Consider the following 17,054-nt stretch of genomic DNA (forward strand, 5'->3'; position numbering starts at 1 on the left):
GTTACAAATTTCAATCCTCCTTGGCTCCAATTGTTTAATACCTTTCAAAGTGGCATGAATGGTATATACAAAGACACACCTATGCTCAAATCAGGAAGGAGTAGTAGTGTTTTATCTATTGAGATTAGGTTAGGTTTAACTGCATAATGTACCATGTTATATAGAGAATGTTGGCATTAATGGTGGATATTGTTATGGGTAATGGATTGATTTTATGGGTTGACAGACTATATTGATAGCTAAATTAGATTCATTTGATGTTTAAGAGTGAAGACAAATGTGATATTTGGTGACTAATAATAATCATTATGTACCAATCTAGTGATTGATTTATGTGATTGCTAAATAACAAACATGATTTTTGGTAGCTATTTTGAGTTTCCATTAGCAACTAAACAATTAGTAACAAAATCAAAGACCACCATATTAGTCACTAAATTGGTGACATACATAATGAAATTATTTTCAAATTAGTTTGTTTAGAGACTAATTTAGAGACCTATTTGTAAACTTAATAACCATTTTAACAACCAATATTTTAGATACTAAGTATCATTTATATATTTCTGTTCAATAACACTTGTGTGTATTACATACAATTACATCCAACATTAGCATAATCTTAATAACATATATATCTTGACTAAAATTAAATAAATGACATTAATCATTTTCATTAATCAAAATAACATATATAAAAAAAACTCAAAGTTTTCAAAATACAACTAAAGTGCTCAAATTGTCATTAATATATTTAAAAATTCAATAAAAATTATTTAATTATTGTTAAGGAAAAAAAAAAGACAAGATATTTAGGCCTTGATTAATCACCAATGTTACATTTCACTTAAGTGGGCCTTAGTACATTATTAGTGTACTGCTTCAAACTAATTAGGCTTTGGTCAACTACTAGTATTCAATTGAACCTAATTGAGCCTCAGTCTATCATCAGTGTAACATTTTGTCCTAATTGATCCTTGGTTGTTAAATTTAAGTCTTAATTGGCCTCGGTTAATCACTAATGTTACACTTGGACCTAATTGGGTCTTGGTTAATCATCAATGTTACAATTGGGGCTAATTGGGTCTTGGACCATCGTCATTTTAACATTTTTATTTAATTAGTCATTTCTCAATCATTAGTTTACAATTTGGCTTAATTGGGTCTTGGTACATTGTTAGTGTAACATTACTATCTAAACGGGCTTTAATTAATCATTAATGTTTCAGTTAGACCTTATTTGACATTGGTCCACTGCTATGTAATATTTAGTCATTTATCAATCATTAATACTACACTTGGCCTTATTAGGCCTTGACCAATTGATAATGTTACACTGCAGCCTAATTGGGCCTTGGTTATTACACTTAGACCTTATTTTGCCTAATTAGGCCTTGGTCAATCTTTTGTGTAATACTTGGGTTTTTGTTAATCACTAATATTACACTTATTCCTTATTGAAAATTGGTCAATCATTTATTATACTTAAGCCTTATTTTAATGAATCATCAGTGTTACACTTAGGACTTGGTGAAACACCTATGTTACTCTTGAACCTAATTGAGCCTTAGTCCATTATTAATCTATCATTTTGATATAATTGGACCTTGGTCAATCATTAGCATTACAATTGGTTTAATTGGGATTTGACTCATTTTAATGAAACACTACAGTCTAATTAGGTTTAGGTTAACCAGTAGTGTTATAGTGAGACCTATGTATTTAATTTCCTTTTCATTTGTGTATTATTTTTTTTATTAAATAATCTAATAATTTTTTAACGAGTTTAATATCTTGTGCATAAAATATAATTAAACAAGCATCACCTCTGAATGTACTATAAGTGTGAAGTGTCTTTCCTAAAATAAACTTTGCTTCCATATCTAATATATCATGTATGTGACAACATGTTATACATGCATCAGTGGAAAAGAATAAAAGCTAATAAATTATAATAAAATTATGATTGAAAAAACATTTTAAACAAAATATGTTGTGTATGAAGTCCATATTCACAATGAATAGACATATATAATGAAAACTAGTTTCCATAATTTTTATTGTGTATGAAACTCATACACAACAAAAAGCAATTTTTCATTGTGTATATAAGTTTGCTACATAATGAAAACTTTTATTTATTATGTACATATATATATATATATATATATATATATCACAAATAAAAAATAAAGGTTATTTTGATTGTATATGTCTAGGTCATAAGAAAACAAATTTCCATAGCATCAACAATAACAAAAAACCCTTTTGTGCTTTGTATAATTGACCACCACATTCTTTTCCTCTTTACTGACCTAGATCTACAACTATAAAAACCATTGAAGAAGATATGCAACAAAGACGTACCCTATTAGGCAACCTTAAAAGATACCTTGCTCAAGCAAGACAATAAATGATTGCTCAAGCCAACAAACATCCTAAGGATATTGCCTTTTAGAAAGGAGATAAGGTCCCCAAACACCTTTATTCATATTGGCAAGCCTTTGTTTCTTGTCATTCATTTAAGAAACTTGCACCCAAGTACTACAACCCTTTCCACATTCAATACCAAATTGGTATAGTAGTGTATGAGCTTGCTTTCTTGCCAACAACAAGGATCCATTATGTGTTTCATGTGTTGCTTTTGCAAAAATTTCACGATGACGATCACCTTGCCCACTTTTTCGACCTTCTTTCAGTTACAACCTTCCTCGACTTTGCTCTCTCTAACAAAATAGAAAACCCTTTAATGATTAACCAAACTCTTTGTTGGAAACACTTAATTTTCCCCACTAACTCCACGAATCACAATATAATTAAAAGGCCACTTTCAAACCCTACCAATTCCCCACCTATTGGCTACCATAGTTAATGTCACATAAAAAAGAATAAGGAGGTCATCTACTATGAGTGCAAGAACCTTGGACATATGAAAGCTAAATGTTTTGCACTCTAGAAACAATGGAACAACATAAAGAAGGCCAAGAAAAGCTTGATGGTCACTTGGGAAGATTTAGACAATAACAACAGTAGTTCAAATGAAAAAAAGTCAATATTTGTCTTATGGCAGACGGAGATGATACAGAATTGGGGGTAACCTATAACTCTTTCTCTCTTGCTCTTCTGGAAATTCTGATGAGGAAGAGATGTCTTATGAAACTTGTTTAGCTAACTTTCACATGATCTCTCTTGACTACAAAAGAATTAAAGAAAAATGCAAAGTCTTAAAGAAAGAAAATGATAAAATCAAGATAGATATGTTAGAAGATCAATTTAGGATGAAGAGAGTGACTCATTTTGAGAAAGAACAATAACAAAATATATAGAGAAAAGAAGAGAGAAAGTTTTGTTGTTGAGTTAACATATCCATGATGCAATAGTTTTCAATTTGTAGATGAAGATTCTTTTACCGTTGGATCAAGCTAGTTTTTGGATAGCAGGTGCTTAGGACATGGTGCTTCATTTTCAATAGTTGGATCGTGAAAACATGGTCTAGAGTGAGAGAAAAGTGTCTCACTATAATAGCTCTATTTTTGGGTTTTTCATCTTATTTCTCATTTGTAATCAATTATATTTGGTTTGCTTTATCTGATTGTAAGTAATATTTGATGTGTTCATTGAAGATTTTCTTATAGCCTTTGTTGATCATAATGGATTTTTTCTTTGGTTTGGATGATGTTGATCTCGTGGCAAATATATATATATATATATATATATATATATATATATATATATATATATATATATATATATATATTATTCACACATGTTCAACATTTGATTCATTAAACTCAAAGTTAAAATTAATAAAACTTAAAACAAGTGACAAATATGCAAATAAGTATTAGAGAAATTTAGATATGAGATGCTTGGGACTGGATTTCACCTACTACACCTTTTTGTAATCTTAATAAGTATACATGTGTTAATTACTCTCCTATAATATTATCTGGGATTACAATCACTCAATACTAATTTCTTAGTAGAGAGATTCTAAGTTTTTCCCTTAAATATCAATTCTTTGCATATTTAAATAAAGGAAAATCTACATTAAGAAAATCCTTTAAAAACTAATGATTTTAGCTCTATTCCTAGCAACTTAAATCATTAGGTGATTCTTTAATTCATGATCTTGAAAACATTTTTCAATTGAGTTATAAATCAAAGTTTCAAATATGAGCGATCAAAACATAAAGGCATTAAGAACAAAAATGAATCACTAATAAGTAGAAGAGATCATAACATATATGTGAAAATCAAGAGTTACATCAAGGTGAAATCGATTACATCCAATCCCAAAAGGAAAAGATTAGCTACTCATTTCCATGAGATCCAACCAACAATAAAAGGGAAGAAGAAAAATCTAGTAGAAATTGTCGTCGTCCCGTTCCCAAAACGTCGGAATCACCACTAAAATTTTCAACTTGGATGGTCTTTGAGGCTAGAGAGAGAGTGTGATGGTTGAGGTGTGTCGTTCTCTAAAAAGCTCCATTGTCTTGTTCCTTTCACCCCTTTATATGTTTTGATTTGTAACAAGAGATTATTTACTACTACAAATTGGCTTAAGCTATTTCTGAATGGCTCAAGCCTTTTTTAAATATTTCACCATGAAGAAATTAAAATGGCTTAAGCATTTTTTAAAATTCTTCACCAGAAGAAAATTAAAAAGGCTTAAGCTTAATGACTTAAGCCCTTCTGGTATAGCTTAAGCCTTGTTGAGTTAATAGAGATAAACATATTTTCTTCCACGAATCTTTTTGAACTTCAATTTTTTTTTTTGGTCTTGATTTCTTTTCTCTTAACCTACAAAGCAAAAACACCATAATTAACAAAAGTTTACTATAATTTGATTGAGTTGAATTTCTATAACATAATTTACATATCTATATATAATATTCACATCCTTGGGCAATTTATAAGGGAAAAAAAAATGAAAGAATGCCAATTTTACACAATAATATTCATGAAATTCAAGTAAAAATGACAACTAACAAATGACTCATGATTTTTACACTACATTGAAAGGTTTTGCATGTTAAAAATCTATATCTTTTGTGCTTATCTATTTTTGCTTTTATTTTTATTGGTGTTCGTCACTGATTCTTGGAAGTAAGAAGATTTAATTTTTGTTTTATTACTCTTTTATTCAGTTGTTAGTGTTAGATTTTCCCCTATCAAGTTTCTTCATGCTTGACCTCTTAATCAGCTCATATGTGTGACCTAGTCGGCAAAGCAATTAAGTATTCTTATCTCCATCAAATTCTCCACGTCCCTGGTGCATGTCAATACCAATCTCAAGAAGTGTGGAGGGTTCACCTAAGTAAGTGTTGATTGAGTCTCTATCATATTCAATTACCTCATGTCGAATCCACACTACAAGAAATGTTATATACAATAACATACAAAAAGTGTCACTATTTATATAATATATGTAAGTATAAATTTATTTGATATATAACTATACATAATTTTAATGTTGATTTTGACAGTATAGCTTATACCAATACTTTTTAACAATATACCAATGTATATTATATTTATAGTATAAAAATAGATTTTAGTGACAATTATTATATCACTATAAAGTGAGTATCACTTCATGACAAATATTTATAGTGCCAAGTACACCGAATTGCCTTTGTCTGCTTCATTGGAAATGCGTTAGCGTAGAATTTCTTGACAGTTTCTTCATTGTAAAATTATTCCGTTATAGCCCACTTTTGTCCATCAACTATAATATTAGACAAGGACTAGTAAAGATTGAGATGTTATAAACTTATAAAGACAATAGGTGAGAAAAAAAAAAAGTAATTAAGATATTATTACTTTTTTATTTGGATCTTAAATGTTTCATTTTAGTTTCATTTTAATTTTATTATAATTTGTTGATATGGAAACAAGAAAGAAAATTAAAAAAGATAATTTTGTTAATGTCATTTTGGTTTTGAAAGTCCTTAGAAATTTTGTTTTGGTTTCTACTAACGTGGGTGCCACGTGGTGAACCAAAAAGAATATGACAAGATACATAGAATCCATTTGTTTAAACTTTTTCTTTTATATATAACAGTTCTTTTTTAAAGAAAAGAATACGCATATTTTTTACTTTTTGATGTGTTTATCTAATTCTTTTTAAGAAACTATTACTCCTATCTTCTTGAAGACTTTTTTTTTATATTTTTAAAAACACTTCTTTTTTTAGCTTAAATAAACGATCCCTTAAAAATAAATAAATTCTTAATATACATCTTATCATGATTAACACCGTCATTAATATTCATTAATGTTGAACTAAATTGACTAACGAAATACATATTATGAAACTAATTTATAATTTCAATCCTTTTAGAGACTAACTTGCTATTACATGGCACTTTAGGAATCATAATGTTGGTTTATTGGTGTTAGAATGTGCTCTTGATACTCCTTTTAAACTAAAAATAATAATCTTTTAAACAATTAATATTCCAATGAAATGATTTTATAATCAATATTTTGCAAATATATAAAATTAACACATTCATGAAATTTGACTTACCCTATAAAGGATTTGAAAATATGCTCTCAAAACTTAAAATTAAAGAATATATTACTTATTTGATTAGTTAATTACATCTAATAATATTTTACTTGATGTATAAAATATTTATTATGACTAATAAAATATGAATTTAAAGATCAATTATTTTAATTATATTATTTTTAGTTTCAATTACTTTTTTTTTTCATATTGTACATTTTATTACAACGCCATACATGCATGAGTAGAAGCATATAAACAAAAGAAAAAGAAAAAGGAATAATAAAATCAAGCCTTATGTAAAAACAAAATTAAAAAAATTATTTTAATAATTAATTGAAAAGTGAAAAAGATAAAATATAAGTTAACCATTAGAATTTAAACTTTATTTCAGAAATTCACTATCGACATTTGAATTGAGAAATAGACCAAAACATATTTCCTTCTTATTTATAGAACTAAAAACATATTTAAACTTTAAAAAATCATATATATTAAACACCCTAAGTATATATATTCAAATTTATAAGAATATATTTCTACCCAACACACATAATGTACATTGTTTTTTCTATTTCTAGTCATACAGAATTTTCGAAATAAACTTGATTACAACCAAACATGATTGTTTTTCTACAAAATCCCCTTCATGAGCAAATTTAGGAAGTAGCCAAACATGCTGCATGAATTATGCATTAGTGAACACATGAATAAGCATCTTAAATATGCCTCAAAAAAACCTTAGGAACCAATAGAACATTATATATTTTCCAATGTGGTTTCACTATTTGGAGGATTATGTAAAACAGAAACTAAGATCATTACTTTCCCGTGCAAAAGATAAACACACTTTCAGTTAGTACTTGGCGGCACCAGCATACCAAGAATGATATTTAACCAAAACATTTGCATTCACTAAGCTTTAGTTATGTATACAATGACTCATACTATAGACACAAAATAAACTTCTTTGCTATGTTTTCGTAGCAAAAGTTGTAACCACGTGATACACCTACGACCCAATGTTGACACTTGCTGTCTCGAGCTGAACCTCAGCTTCAACCTGAACCTGGGAAACTTCTGAAGAAGAACTTTCAGGTTTAACTGGTGATGATAGTTCTGCCTCACTCGGCACGGATGCTTCAATAATTTCTGGTGGCTTGAACTTGTTGATGTAGTAAGTAAGTGATGGTCCAGAGTATTGAGCTGTCTGGATCTGAGGAGGAGCATTCTTACCAACTTGTAGCAATACTGAGGACGCTGCGGCAACTGAGATCAGGGCAAGGCCGGCAACAATCGCAGCCGTGTTCTCGGCACCATCAGAAGAAGAGCCGGCAGTTCCTGAACTTATAGCACTTTCTGCCACATAAACTGCTGGCTGGAAAAGGCCATAGTGTGTTAGACAAATTGATCATACTTCTCATTGGTTTATGTTAAGAACAAGTTTATGTTACCATGTGTTGAAGATCCTACATTAATTAGTAATATGTGACTAAATAGTGTATATAAGTGAGGGACAATTGAGTTAGCTTTCAGAGTTTAGTTAGGCCTAAACCCAAATTCTAAGAACAGGAATTCTTCGATTTGACATTCGATATATAACACTAACAATATATTCATGATTACCTAATTAATAATCTCTTATCAGTTATCACACTACCAGGGTTTGCATGCTTCAAAATAAACATTAAAATTCAACAAAATAAAAGGCCTTGAATTAGTTAAAATTGGAAAATACTGACCTCAACTGAATATATGTTTGTCTGTCCAGCAGTGTCTTTCTCAACATAACCAGTCCAACCCGGCTTTCGACGAGGTGGGTATGTACCGACTACTTTAGTCTTATCCCCAGCTAACCATTCCATACTGACCTTCCCTACCTAAATCAACATCAACAGAGGATTAGCATCCTTTGTCTGTGAATAAAGGAGGAAGATAAAGTGATAAATGCATCGAAGATGTAGCTTTCATCTTTCACTAATGCATGAATTATTGCAGGTCATCTTGATTAGAAAGTCAGGCAGAAGATGAAATGGTATAATAATTGGAAGCACATTCGATTCAGGTGAAACTGAACTGCAAATTTCATTAACACATAAATGTGTTTCACATAGAAAGGCTCGGTGACATAAAGTGGAATTTCTAAATTGTCCTACATATCATTGCATACATCTCTGGACGCACATAATTCCCCTAAAATAGTAGTTTTCGAGAGACAACTTTTGTAAAATCCATTGTTCACAAATCACAATCATCTTAGAATGTAGGTTTAGGTCTAAGTGTCTAATTCAACCTTATAAAATAAATTTGTAACTAGTAAGGTGAGAATTTCTCTCTATTTATACATATATTTTGACTCTAGCTATCTCTAGCCAATTTATATTAGACTTGGATTTTTTTAATACATCATTTTTATTTTAGTCACGAGTCACAACTAAGCTAATTCACAGAATTTCCATTGACCATTGAGCACAAAAAAAACTTCCCTAATTTCAGAATGAATCATTTGTTTGCATCTATAGTACTACCTTTTTTCCTAATTATAAATAACAAATTATACTTTTCTTTAGTCTTAATTATAAATAATAATCATCAGTTTTTAAAGTTATCAAGATTTAATTTTTTTATACCTTTCATTTATTGTTAACTCTAATTCCTATGCATTCACCTGTAACTAACATTAAATATAACAATTACTTAAAATAAAGGGGATGTTTAGAACAAAACTTGAATTTATGATAGAATTAATTAAAAGTAACCATGTTAATGACTTTTCTTGGTCTCGATTATTTGACCCATGTTGCTTATAAGTTATAATTATGACTATAGGTAGTAACGTACAAAAAAAGGACAAAAATACAATATTCATGTTGAAGGCAATATACAAAATGTCAATTACAAAATTATAGATGCTGGCATTTCAGAAATATGCATATAAAAAAATTTGAAGCTAAACTTGACATGTTGTGCAATGAGAGTTGTGTCCCCAGCATAGATCTAATGACAATGATCCTTCTCAGACTATGTCATGCCAGTCTAGACCATAAATTATGGTAACATTTCACAAACACTACCTTAAATTATTCAAAAACCTAACTCTCAGCTGAAAAAACATTTTGTGTGGCCTCAAATTGACAAAAAGTCCAAAACTAATAAGCACAACCAAATTCTTCCTCCTAATTTCTCCTCGGGGATCTATATGCAGAACAACAATATACTAAGACATAACATGTAATTGAAATACTCAAAGGGAACTTATTCTTCAATATTATATTCCCATGGTCCCATTTTTCATTTCTCATATTTCCCCTTCATTTCTAAGGCACAACAAGCAAATTAAATAGAACAAAACACCCCTCACAAACTCCAAATTGGTCAAGAAACTAATGAACTCACTTCCTTATCCGGGGCACATTCTTCCTCATTGCAGTCAGGGTCATCAGAGGCAGCTCTAACAGTGAACAAACAAAACCTTCTCTTACTGGTGTTTTGGTGCTTCAAGGAGAATCTCCTGGAAGAAAAGGCACAAGTGTTGGCTGCTAAGGTTGCTTGCAATGCACAAGCCATCAACTCTGAAATTAAAGTTTAAACCAAAATAATCTCTCCACAAAAGGTTTCCAAGAAAGTTAGGATTTTGAAGGAGATCCTGGAGTTGTGGTTTAGAGGGTAAAACTGAATAGAAGTGTTGAGGATTGGTGTTTCGTGGTTGAGCTTGAGCCTTGAAGGGACAAGTTGAGTGGGATATGTCATGTGTGGACACATGGATTGGAAAGGTAAAGTACTTGTGTTGGGAAAAATATCTGATGGAAATAGTTCCATGTAGCTGAAAAAAGATCTTGGATGAGTCCGATTTTCCTAGCCACAAATGTATCATGAAAACCGTGGTCGATTTGTGGTTTTTCAACAAAATTTCTTTGTCAAATATTATTCATGGTCTTTTTATTATTAAAAAATAGTTTATTTATTTTTAGTGTTTCGTGTTGATGTTGAGCTAGTGCGATTAACAATCCTGTGCTAACGACATTATGACTATAACACTAGTTGTTTCTTTATATATATATATATATATATATATATATATATATATATATATATATATATTTATTATACTAAACTAGATCTGTAATAAATAAATTGGTAAATTTATGTAAAGAGAATAAAGTATTTTAACTTTTTTATAACTAATTTTTATTGAAAATTTTCACACAAAATTTTTAATGAAATTTTTTTAGCTCAATTCTACTCGACTAATATATAACGACTCAAATTATTAAAGAGACAAATATATTTTTATACTCACAAATAAAGGATTAAACTCTTGGTCATGTCTAAAGTACAAAGTTACGAATCTACCATGCTTATTAGTTATTTATTATTAATAATTAGTGAGATTAAGTTACATCATACCTTTATATTAGTGTGACATCATACGGAGATTATAGTTTTATTATTTCAATTGAAATTATTTAAGTTTTGTTTCCTTATATTTTATGTTGGAGTTTTGTTCAATAAGGCGATTTGTGTTTTATTTTAATTTCACACATTATTTTGTTATGTTCCCCTTGATTTAATAAAGTTGTTGTAAAGTGTATGAACCTTTTTACTAATCATAGATTTATAAGAAATTACTATTATATAAATTAGTTGATCTATTAAATTTATTATTTACTAAATTCTTTATTTAATTATTTAGGGTTAAAGGGTGTGACATTTAGTAGCACTAGAGCAAATCGATTCATCTAAATAATGTGTTATGTGTTTATCATGTTTTGTATGTACTTTGAACTTGTATGTTTTATGTTGAGTGTATTGAGTTATTATATAATTTTTTATTAATTAGAAAAGTTAGAGCAGAGACGAATGATCGTACTTTAGCTAATGCCTGACAGGCAATATGTAACATTCCAAATTTCTATAACAATGTTTATTTTTAAAATAATAATATAAATTTTTAGTTGACATATTTTAAACTAAATAGAGATTAAGCACAATATTTTTATATAATTGTAATACTTTAAAATTTTTATTACAATATTTCTCATAAACTAAAATGGAAATATATAATATTTAATTATATTATACAATTTTAAAAATTCCATTTATAATATTCTTTAGAGTAATATTTAATTACATTATTATTACGAAGTATAAATATTTAAATTGTTAAATCTTAAATATTTAATAATATAAAATATAAGTAATAAAATTATTTTAAATTTAAAAAAATTGATTATATAAAGTGTATATATATATATATATTTAAATATTAGTAAATGTAAATTTTAATTTCTTATAATAAATTATCAATGGACTTGAATTAATTTGTAGTTGAAAGTTTAACCTTGGAGATTTAAATGAGTAAATTAATATTTAAGGTAAAATATCCTTGTTTTATTTGATACCATAATTAAGTTCATTTATCTCGACTAGTCACTACAAAAACAATTCAAACCCCTCCATGGAGTAAAAATCTAAATTTTTGATTAATAATGATATGCAAATATATATATATATATATAATATATATATATATATATATATATATATATATATTCTAAATTAATTAATTTTATTATTTGATAAATGTTCTCACACCTTTCTTTTGTATTTTTTTTTTCTCTTCTTGTTCTTAATATATGTATGTATCTTTTAATTAAATCATAAAGAGATAGATCTATCCGTTATACTTTGGACCTTTTACTAGGGTTACTTTGTAACGACCCACCCAGGCCGTCACATCAATAACCAACCAAAATAAAATAATATAAAATAAAGAAAATAGAGCAAAAGCCAGCTACGCTAGAGTGTAATTATACAATAACATATAAATTGTTTCCAAAATATATAATATAATCTTCTATAGCAGAGTCATCATCCTTAGTAAAGTTATACAGTAATCCAAAAAGATAATATAATTACAATGTCATGAAAACATCAAAATAAGACACCCTAGGTGCTGGTCAAGCTCTAAACCTAGCCACTTCTCAAAGCAGCTATCCAAAAGACTCCTTGTTATCCCAAAGCCTCATACCTGATCTGCTCCCCCACATAGTGAGATCATCACAGTCCAAACCACATGGAAACATAAGGGTTAGCACATATAAAACCAACCATAGTATATCATAATAAAATATCATTAAACAAATATTTATCCACAGTATTTATCCAGACCAACAAGTCATTTCCATTCTAAATTTAAACCATATATTGTATACACGTCCATGCCAATGTATACATATTTTATGATAATAAAATAATCCATAACCAATGTATACAATTCATACCATATGTATACATATTTCATATCCAAAACAAAGTCACACCACTGTATAATCCATGATGTAACCAACACATCCAAACCAAATGTAGGCCTCAACACCATCCAAACCAAGTGTTGATACGGTGAAACATGTCAGCAACCCATGTCCCACGCCTAACCTCTCATGGAAAATATACAGTTGGATTACGTCGTCACGTAACCCTGGTGATCATGGCCACTTCATCCATCGGTATGACTCGGCCTTGCCCCCATACCGGTAGCAAATAGAATACTTAAAGGAGTACTTCAGAATCCACCTAACATCTGAAGTGGTTTATCATATAATCTTTGGAAAAGTTCCACATTGGAATCCTCACCATGGGATTCCCAAATTTCATATTTTTTCAAAGATTATATCCTGATCTCACCAAGAGATCTAATCCATACCATAACCTTACTCCTTTAAGTCCTATTTACTTTTCCAAACCACATACACATAGCATATTCCATAATTAAACATAACCATAACCATGCCAATTTGTCAATATAATAATAATATAAATAATTAAATATCCAAAACAACCATCAATTGATCCAAATTATACTATATGAAATGAAAATCTCCACATAAGATAGCATATTAAAATTATACTATTCCTATCGTGCTCATATATACTAGATTAATTTTATAAGCACTACCCTTACTTGTATAAACCTGAACTGAAACTCGGGCAGAACCTTCTCCTCTTTCTTGCTTAAACAAGAACTGAAACTCGGGCAAAACCTCCACCTCTCTCCTTAAGCAAGGACCGAAACTCGGGCAGAATCTCCTCTTCTCCCTCCTCTTTTCTCTCCCCTGGCAGAACCTCCTCTACTGGATTCCTCTTTCTCTCTCCTCTTTTCTTTTCTTTCTCTCTCTCTCTCCCTTCTCTTTCTCTCTCTCTCTCTTCTCTTTCTCTCTCTCTAAGATTTTCACTTCCCTCAGTATATTTTTTTTTCACCCCCCTGGCCCCTATTTATAGGCAACCAGAGTCACCCGGAACGGCCCGTATTGAATTCGGAACGGCCCGTTCCGAATCTTTCAAATGTACGCAAATTTTTAAACTGGAACGGCCCGTTCCAAAATCGGAACGGCCCGTTCCCAAAAAGCAGAACGACCCGTTCTAAAATCAGAACGGCCCGTTCTCCTTCCGGAACGGCCCGTTCTCCCTCCAGAATGGCCCGTTCCAAAGTCAGAACGACATGTTCTCCTTTTGGAACGGCCCGTTCTGGGCACGTTCTCACTAAAAAAAATTTAGTATAATTTTTAAGCTTGGAACGGCCCGTTTTGCTTTTGGAACGGCCCGTTCCAAGTTACCAAAACACCCCTTATATTTTTTTGAAAATTGCGAAAATGCCATCAGTAATAAAATTACAAGAATACCCCTATACCTTTATAAAATTTACGAAAATGCCATTGATAATTAATAATAAAAAAAAATGGGTATTACAATTCTCTCCAACAACAAAAATTTTCGTCCTCGAAAATTCACTTACTCTAAAAGAGATATGGGTATTGATCCTTCATCCTTTCCTCCAACTCCCAAGTAGCTTCATTAGTAATCTCATCCCAAATAACTTTCACCAAATTGATAGATTTACCTCGCAACTGTTTAACTTTCTTATCTGCCACTGAAACTGGTTGTTTCTCAAAAGTTAAATTCTCCTTAACTTGTACTGCCTCTGATTCCAAGACATGACTTGGATCGTGAATATATTTCCTCAGTTGTGAAACGTGGAACACATCATGCAGATTAGAAAGGAATGGAGGTAATGCAATCTGATATGCCACTGGTCCAATCCTCTTGAGAATTTGATACGGCCCAATAAACTTAGGATTCAACTTCTTAGCTTTGATAGCTCTTCCCACACCTGTGGTAGGAGTTACTTTCAAAAACACATGTTCTCCTTCTGAAAACTCCAAAGGTTTCCTCCTCTTGTCTGCATAAGACTTTTGCCGACTCTGAGCAGCTTTCATTCTTTCCTGAATTTGTTTCACCTTTTCAGTAGTCTGTAAGATGATCTCTGGCCCCACCATCACTGATTCTCCCTCTTTAAACCAACACAAAGGTGTTCGACATTTCCTCCCATACAGAGCCTCAAATGGTGCCATTCCTATACTTGCATGAAAACTGTTATTATAAGTGAACTCGACCAAAGGCAACATCTCTTCCCAATTCCCTAGATGATCCAAAATACAAGCCCTCAACAAGTCCTCCAAAGATTGGATAGTCCTCTCAGGCTGCCCATCAGTTTGTGGGTGATAAGCAGAACTAAGCCTCAACTTAGTCCCTAACACTTGATGCAAACTTTGCCAAAATCGGGATGTAAAACGAGGATCCCTATCAGAGATGATACTGGAGGGCACACCATGTAATCTAACAATCTCCTTCATATACAATTGAGTTAACTTTTCCAAGGACCACTTTATATTCATTGGAAGGAAATGAGCACACTTAGTTAATCTATCTACGATCACCCAAATAGAATCACAATTCTTAGCAGATCTTGGTAATCCAACAACAAAATCCATGGTTATACTATCCCATTTCCATTCTGGCACTTCCATCATTTGTAACAAACCTCCTGGTTTTTGATGTTCTACTTTAGCTTTTTGACACACAATGCAAGATGCAACATACTCAGCTATCTCCCTCTTCATACCATTCCACCAGAACATTTTCTTCAAATCTTGATACATTTTTGTCATACCCAGATGTACACTCAACTTACTTTTATGACCTTCCTCAAGTATCAACTTCTTCAACTCCTCATCTTGTGGAATACAAATTCTACCCTTGTACCTCAAGATTCCATCCATATCTTGTTCAAATCCTTCAACTTTCTCAGAACCCAACAACTCTCTAACCTTATTCAATCTCGTATCCTGAACTTGTTTTTGTTTCACCATCTCCAAGAAATCACTAGTAATGGTAGTCATACCACAACTAATAAAATCTGAGGCAATCACAACATTAAGATTCATATCCCTGAATTTCTCTACTAACTCCATCTCTTTAACCATCATGTAAGACATATGAAGAGATTTTCTACTCAAAGCATCTGCTACCACATTTGCTTTACCTGGATGGTACATTAACTGAAAGTCATAATCTTTCAAAAACTCAATCCACCTCCTTTGCCTCATATTTAACTCTTTCTGATCAAACAAATATTTCAAACTCTTATGATCACTAAACACATCAAACTTTGCTCCATAGAGATAATGTCTCCAAATCTTCAAAGCAAAAACCACCGCAGCCAACTCTAGATCATGCGTAGGATAATTTCGTTCATGAGTCTTTAACTGCCTAGATGCATAAGCCACAACCTGTCTATCTTGCATAAGAACACATCCTAAACCTTGATGAGATGCATCACAATAAACCTCAAAAGATTTATTAGGATCTGGCAGAATCAACACTGGAGACGAAGTCAACTTTTCCTTTAACTCTTGAAAACTCCTTTCACACTCCTCCGTCCATATAAAAGGATGATCCTTCCTGGTCAGCTGTGTCAAAGGCATAACTATTTTAGAAAATCCTTCTATGAATCTTCTATAATAGCCAGCCAATCCCACAAAACCTCTAATTTCAGTAACTGATTTTGGACGCTCCCACCTCAAAATCGCTTCCACCTTAGTAGGATCAACTGCAATTCCTTGTGCAGAAATCACATGACCCAAGAACTTAACTTCAGATAACCAAAACGCACATTTTGACAATTTTGCAAATAACTGTTTCTCCTTCAATACCTGCAAAACTATCCTCAGATGTTCTCTATGTTTCTCCATAGATCTAGAATAAACCAGAATATCATCAATAAACACCACCACAAACTTATCCAGAAAGGGTCTGAAAATCCTGTTCATATAATCCATGAAAATAGCTGGAGCATTCGTCACTCCAAAAGGCATGACAACATACTCATAATGGCCATACCGAGTCCTGAAAGCAGTCTTTGGTATGTCCTCCTCCTTTACCCGAATCTGGTGATACCCAGATCTCAAATCAATCTTGGAGAAAATAGTAGCTCCCCTTAACTGATCCATCAAATCATCTATTCTTGGCAATGGATATTTATTCTTGATTGTCAATTTATTTAACTGCCTGTAATCCACACATAACCTCACACCACCATCCTTCTTCTTTACCAATAATACTGGTGCTCCCCACGGAGATACACTAGGTCTGATCATCTGCTTCTCCAAAAGTTCTTCAACCTGCTTCTTCAATTCAG

At 31.2% G+C, this 17,054-nt stretch overlaps 1 protein-coding gene across 1 annotated transcript; it reads right to left on the reverse strand.

The window, feature by feature from the left end:
- Positions 1-7,313: 7,313 nt before the first annotated feature.
- On the reverse strand, positions 7,314-10,272 carry LOC109805506 (proline-rich family protein). Its single transcript, XM_020367590.3, has 3 exons — positions 9,914-10,272; positions 8,260-8,397; positions 7,314-7,895 (listed from the first exon to the last, which is right to left on the reverse strand). The coding sequence occupies exons 1-3, from the start codon at positions 10,082-10,084 to the stop codon at positions 7,530-7,532; spliced, it is 675 nt and encodes a 224-aa protein (XP_020223179.1). The 5' UTR covers positions 10,085-10,272; the 3' UTR covers positions 7,314-7,529.
- Between the last annotated feature and the right edge of the window lie 6,782 nt (positions 10,273-17,054).

This window comes from Cajanus cajan, chromosome 10 (assembly GCF_000230855.2).
Source record: "Cajanus cajan strain Asha chromosome 10, NIPB_CcT2T_4, whole genome shotgun sequence".
NCBI classification, from domain to species: Eukaryota; Viridiplantae; Streptophyta; class Magnoliopsida; order Fabales; family Fabaceae; genus Cajanus; species Cajanus cajan.

Excerpts from the sequence above, each read along its gene's own strand:
- LOC109805506 (XM_020367590.3), bottom strand. The coding sequence starts at position 10,084 with ATGGCTTGTGCATTGCAAGCAACCTTAGCAGCCAACACTTGTGCCTTT. Across the intron at positions 8,398-9,913 it reads AATGTGCCCCGGATAAGGAA|GTAGGGAAGGTCAGTATGGA; the intron begins GTGAGTTCATTA and ends ATGTTGATTTAG. Across the intron at positions 7,896-8,259 it reads CAAACATATATTCAGTTGAG|CCAGCAGTTTATGTGGCAGA; the intron begins GTCAGTATTTTC and ends GGCCTTTTCCAG.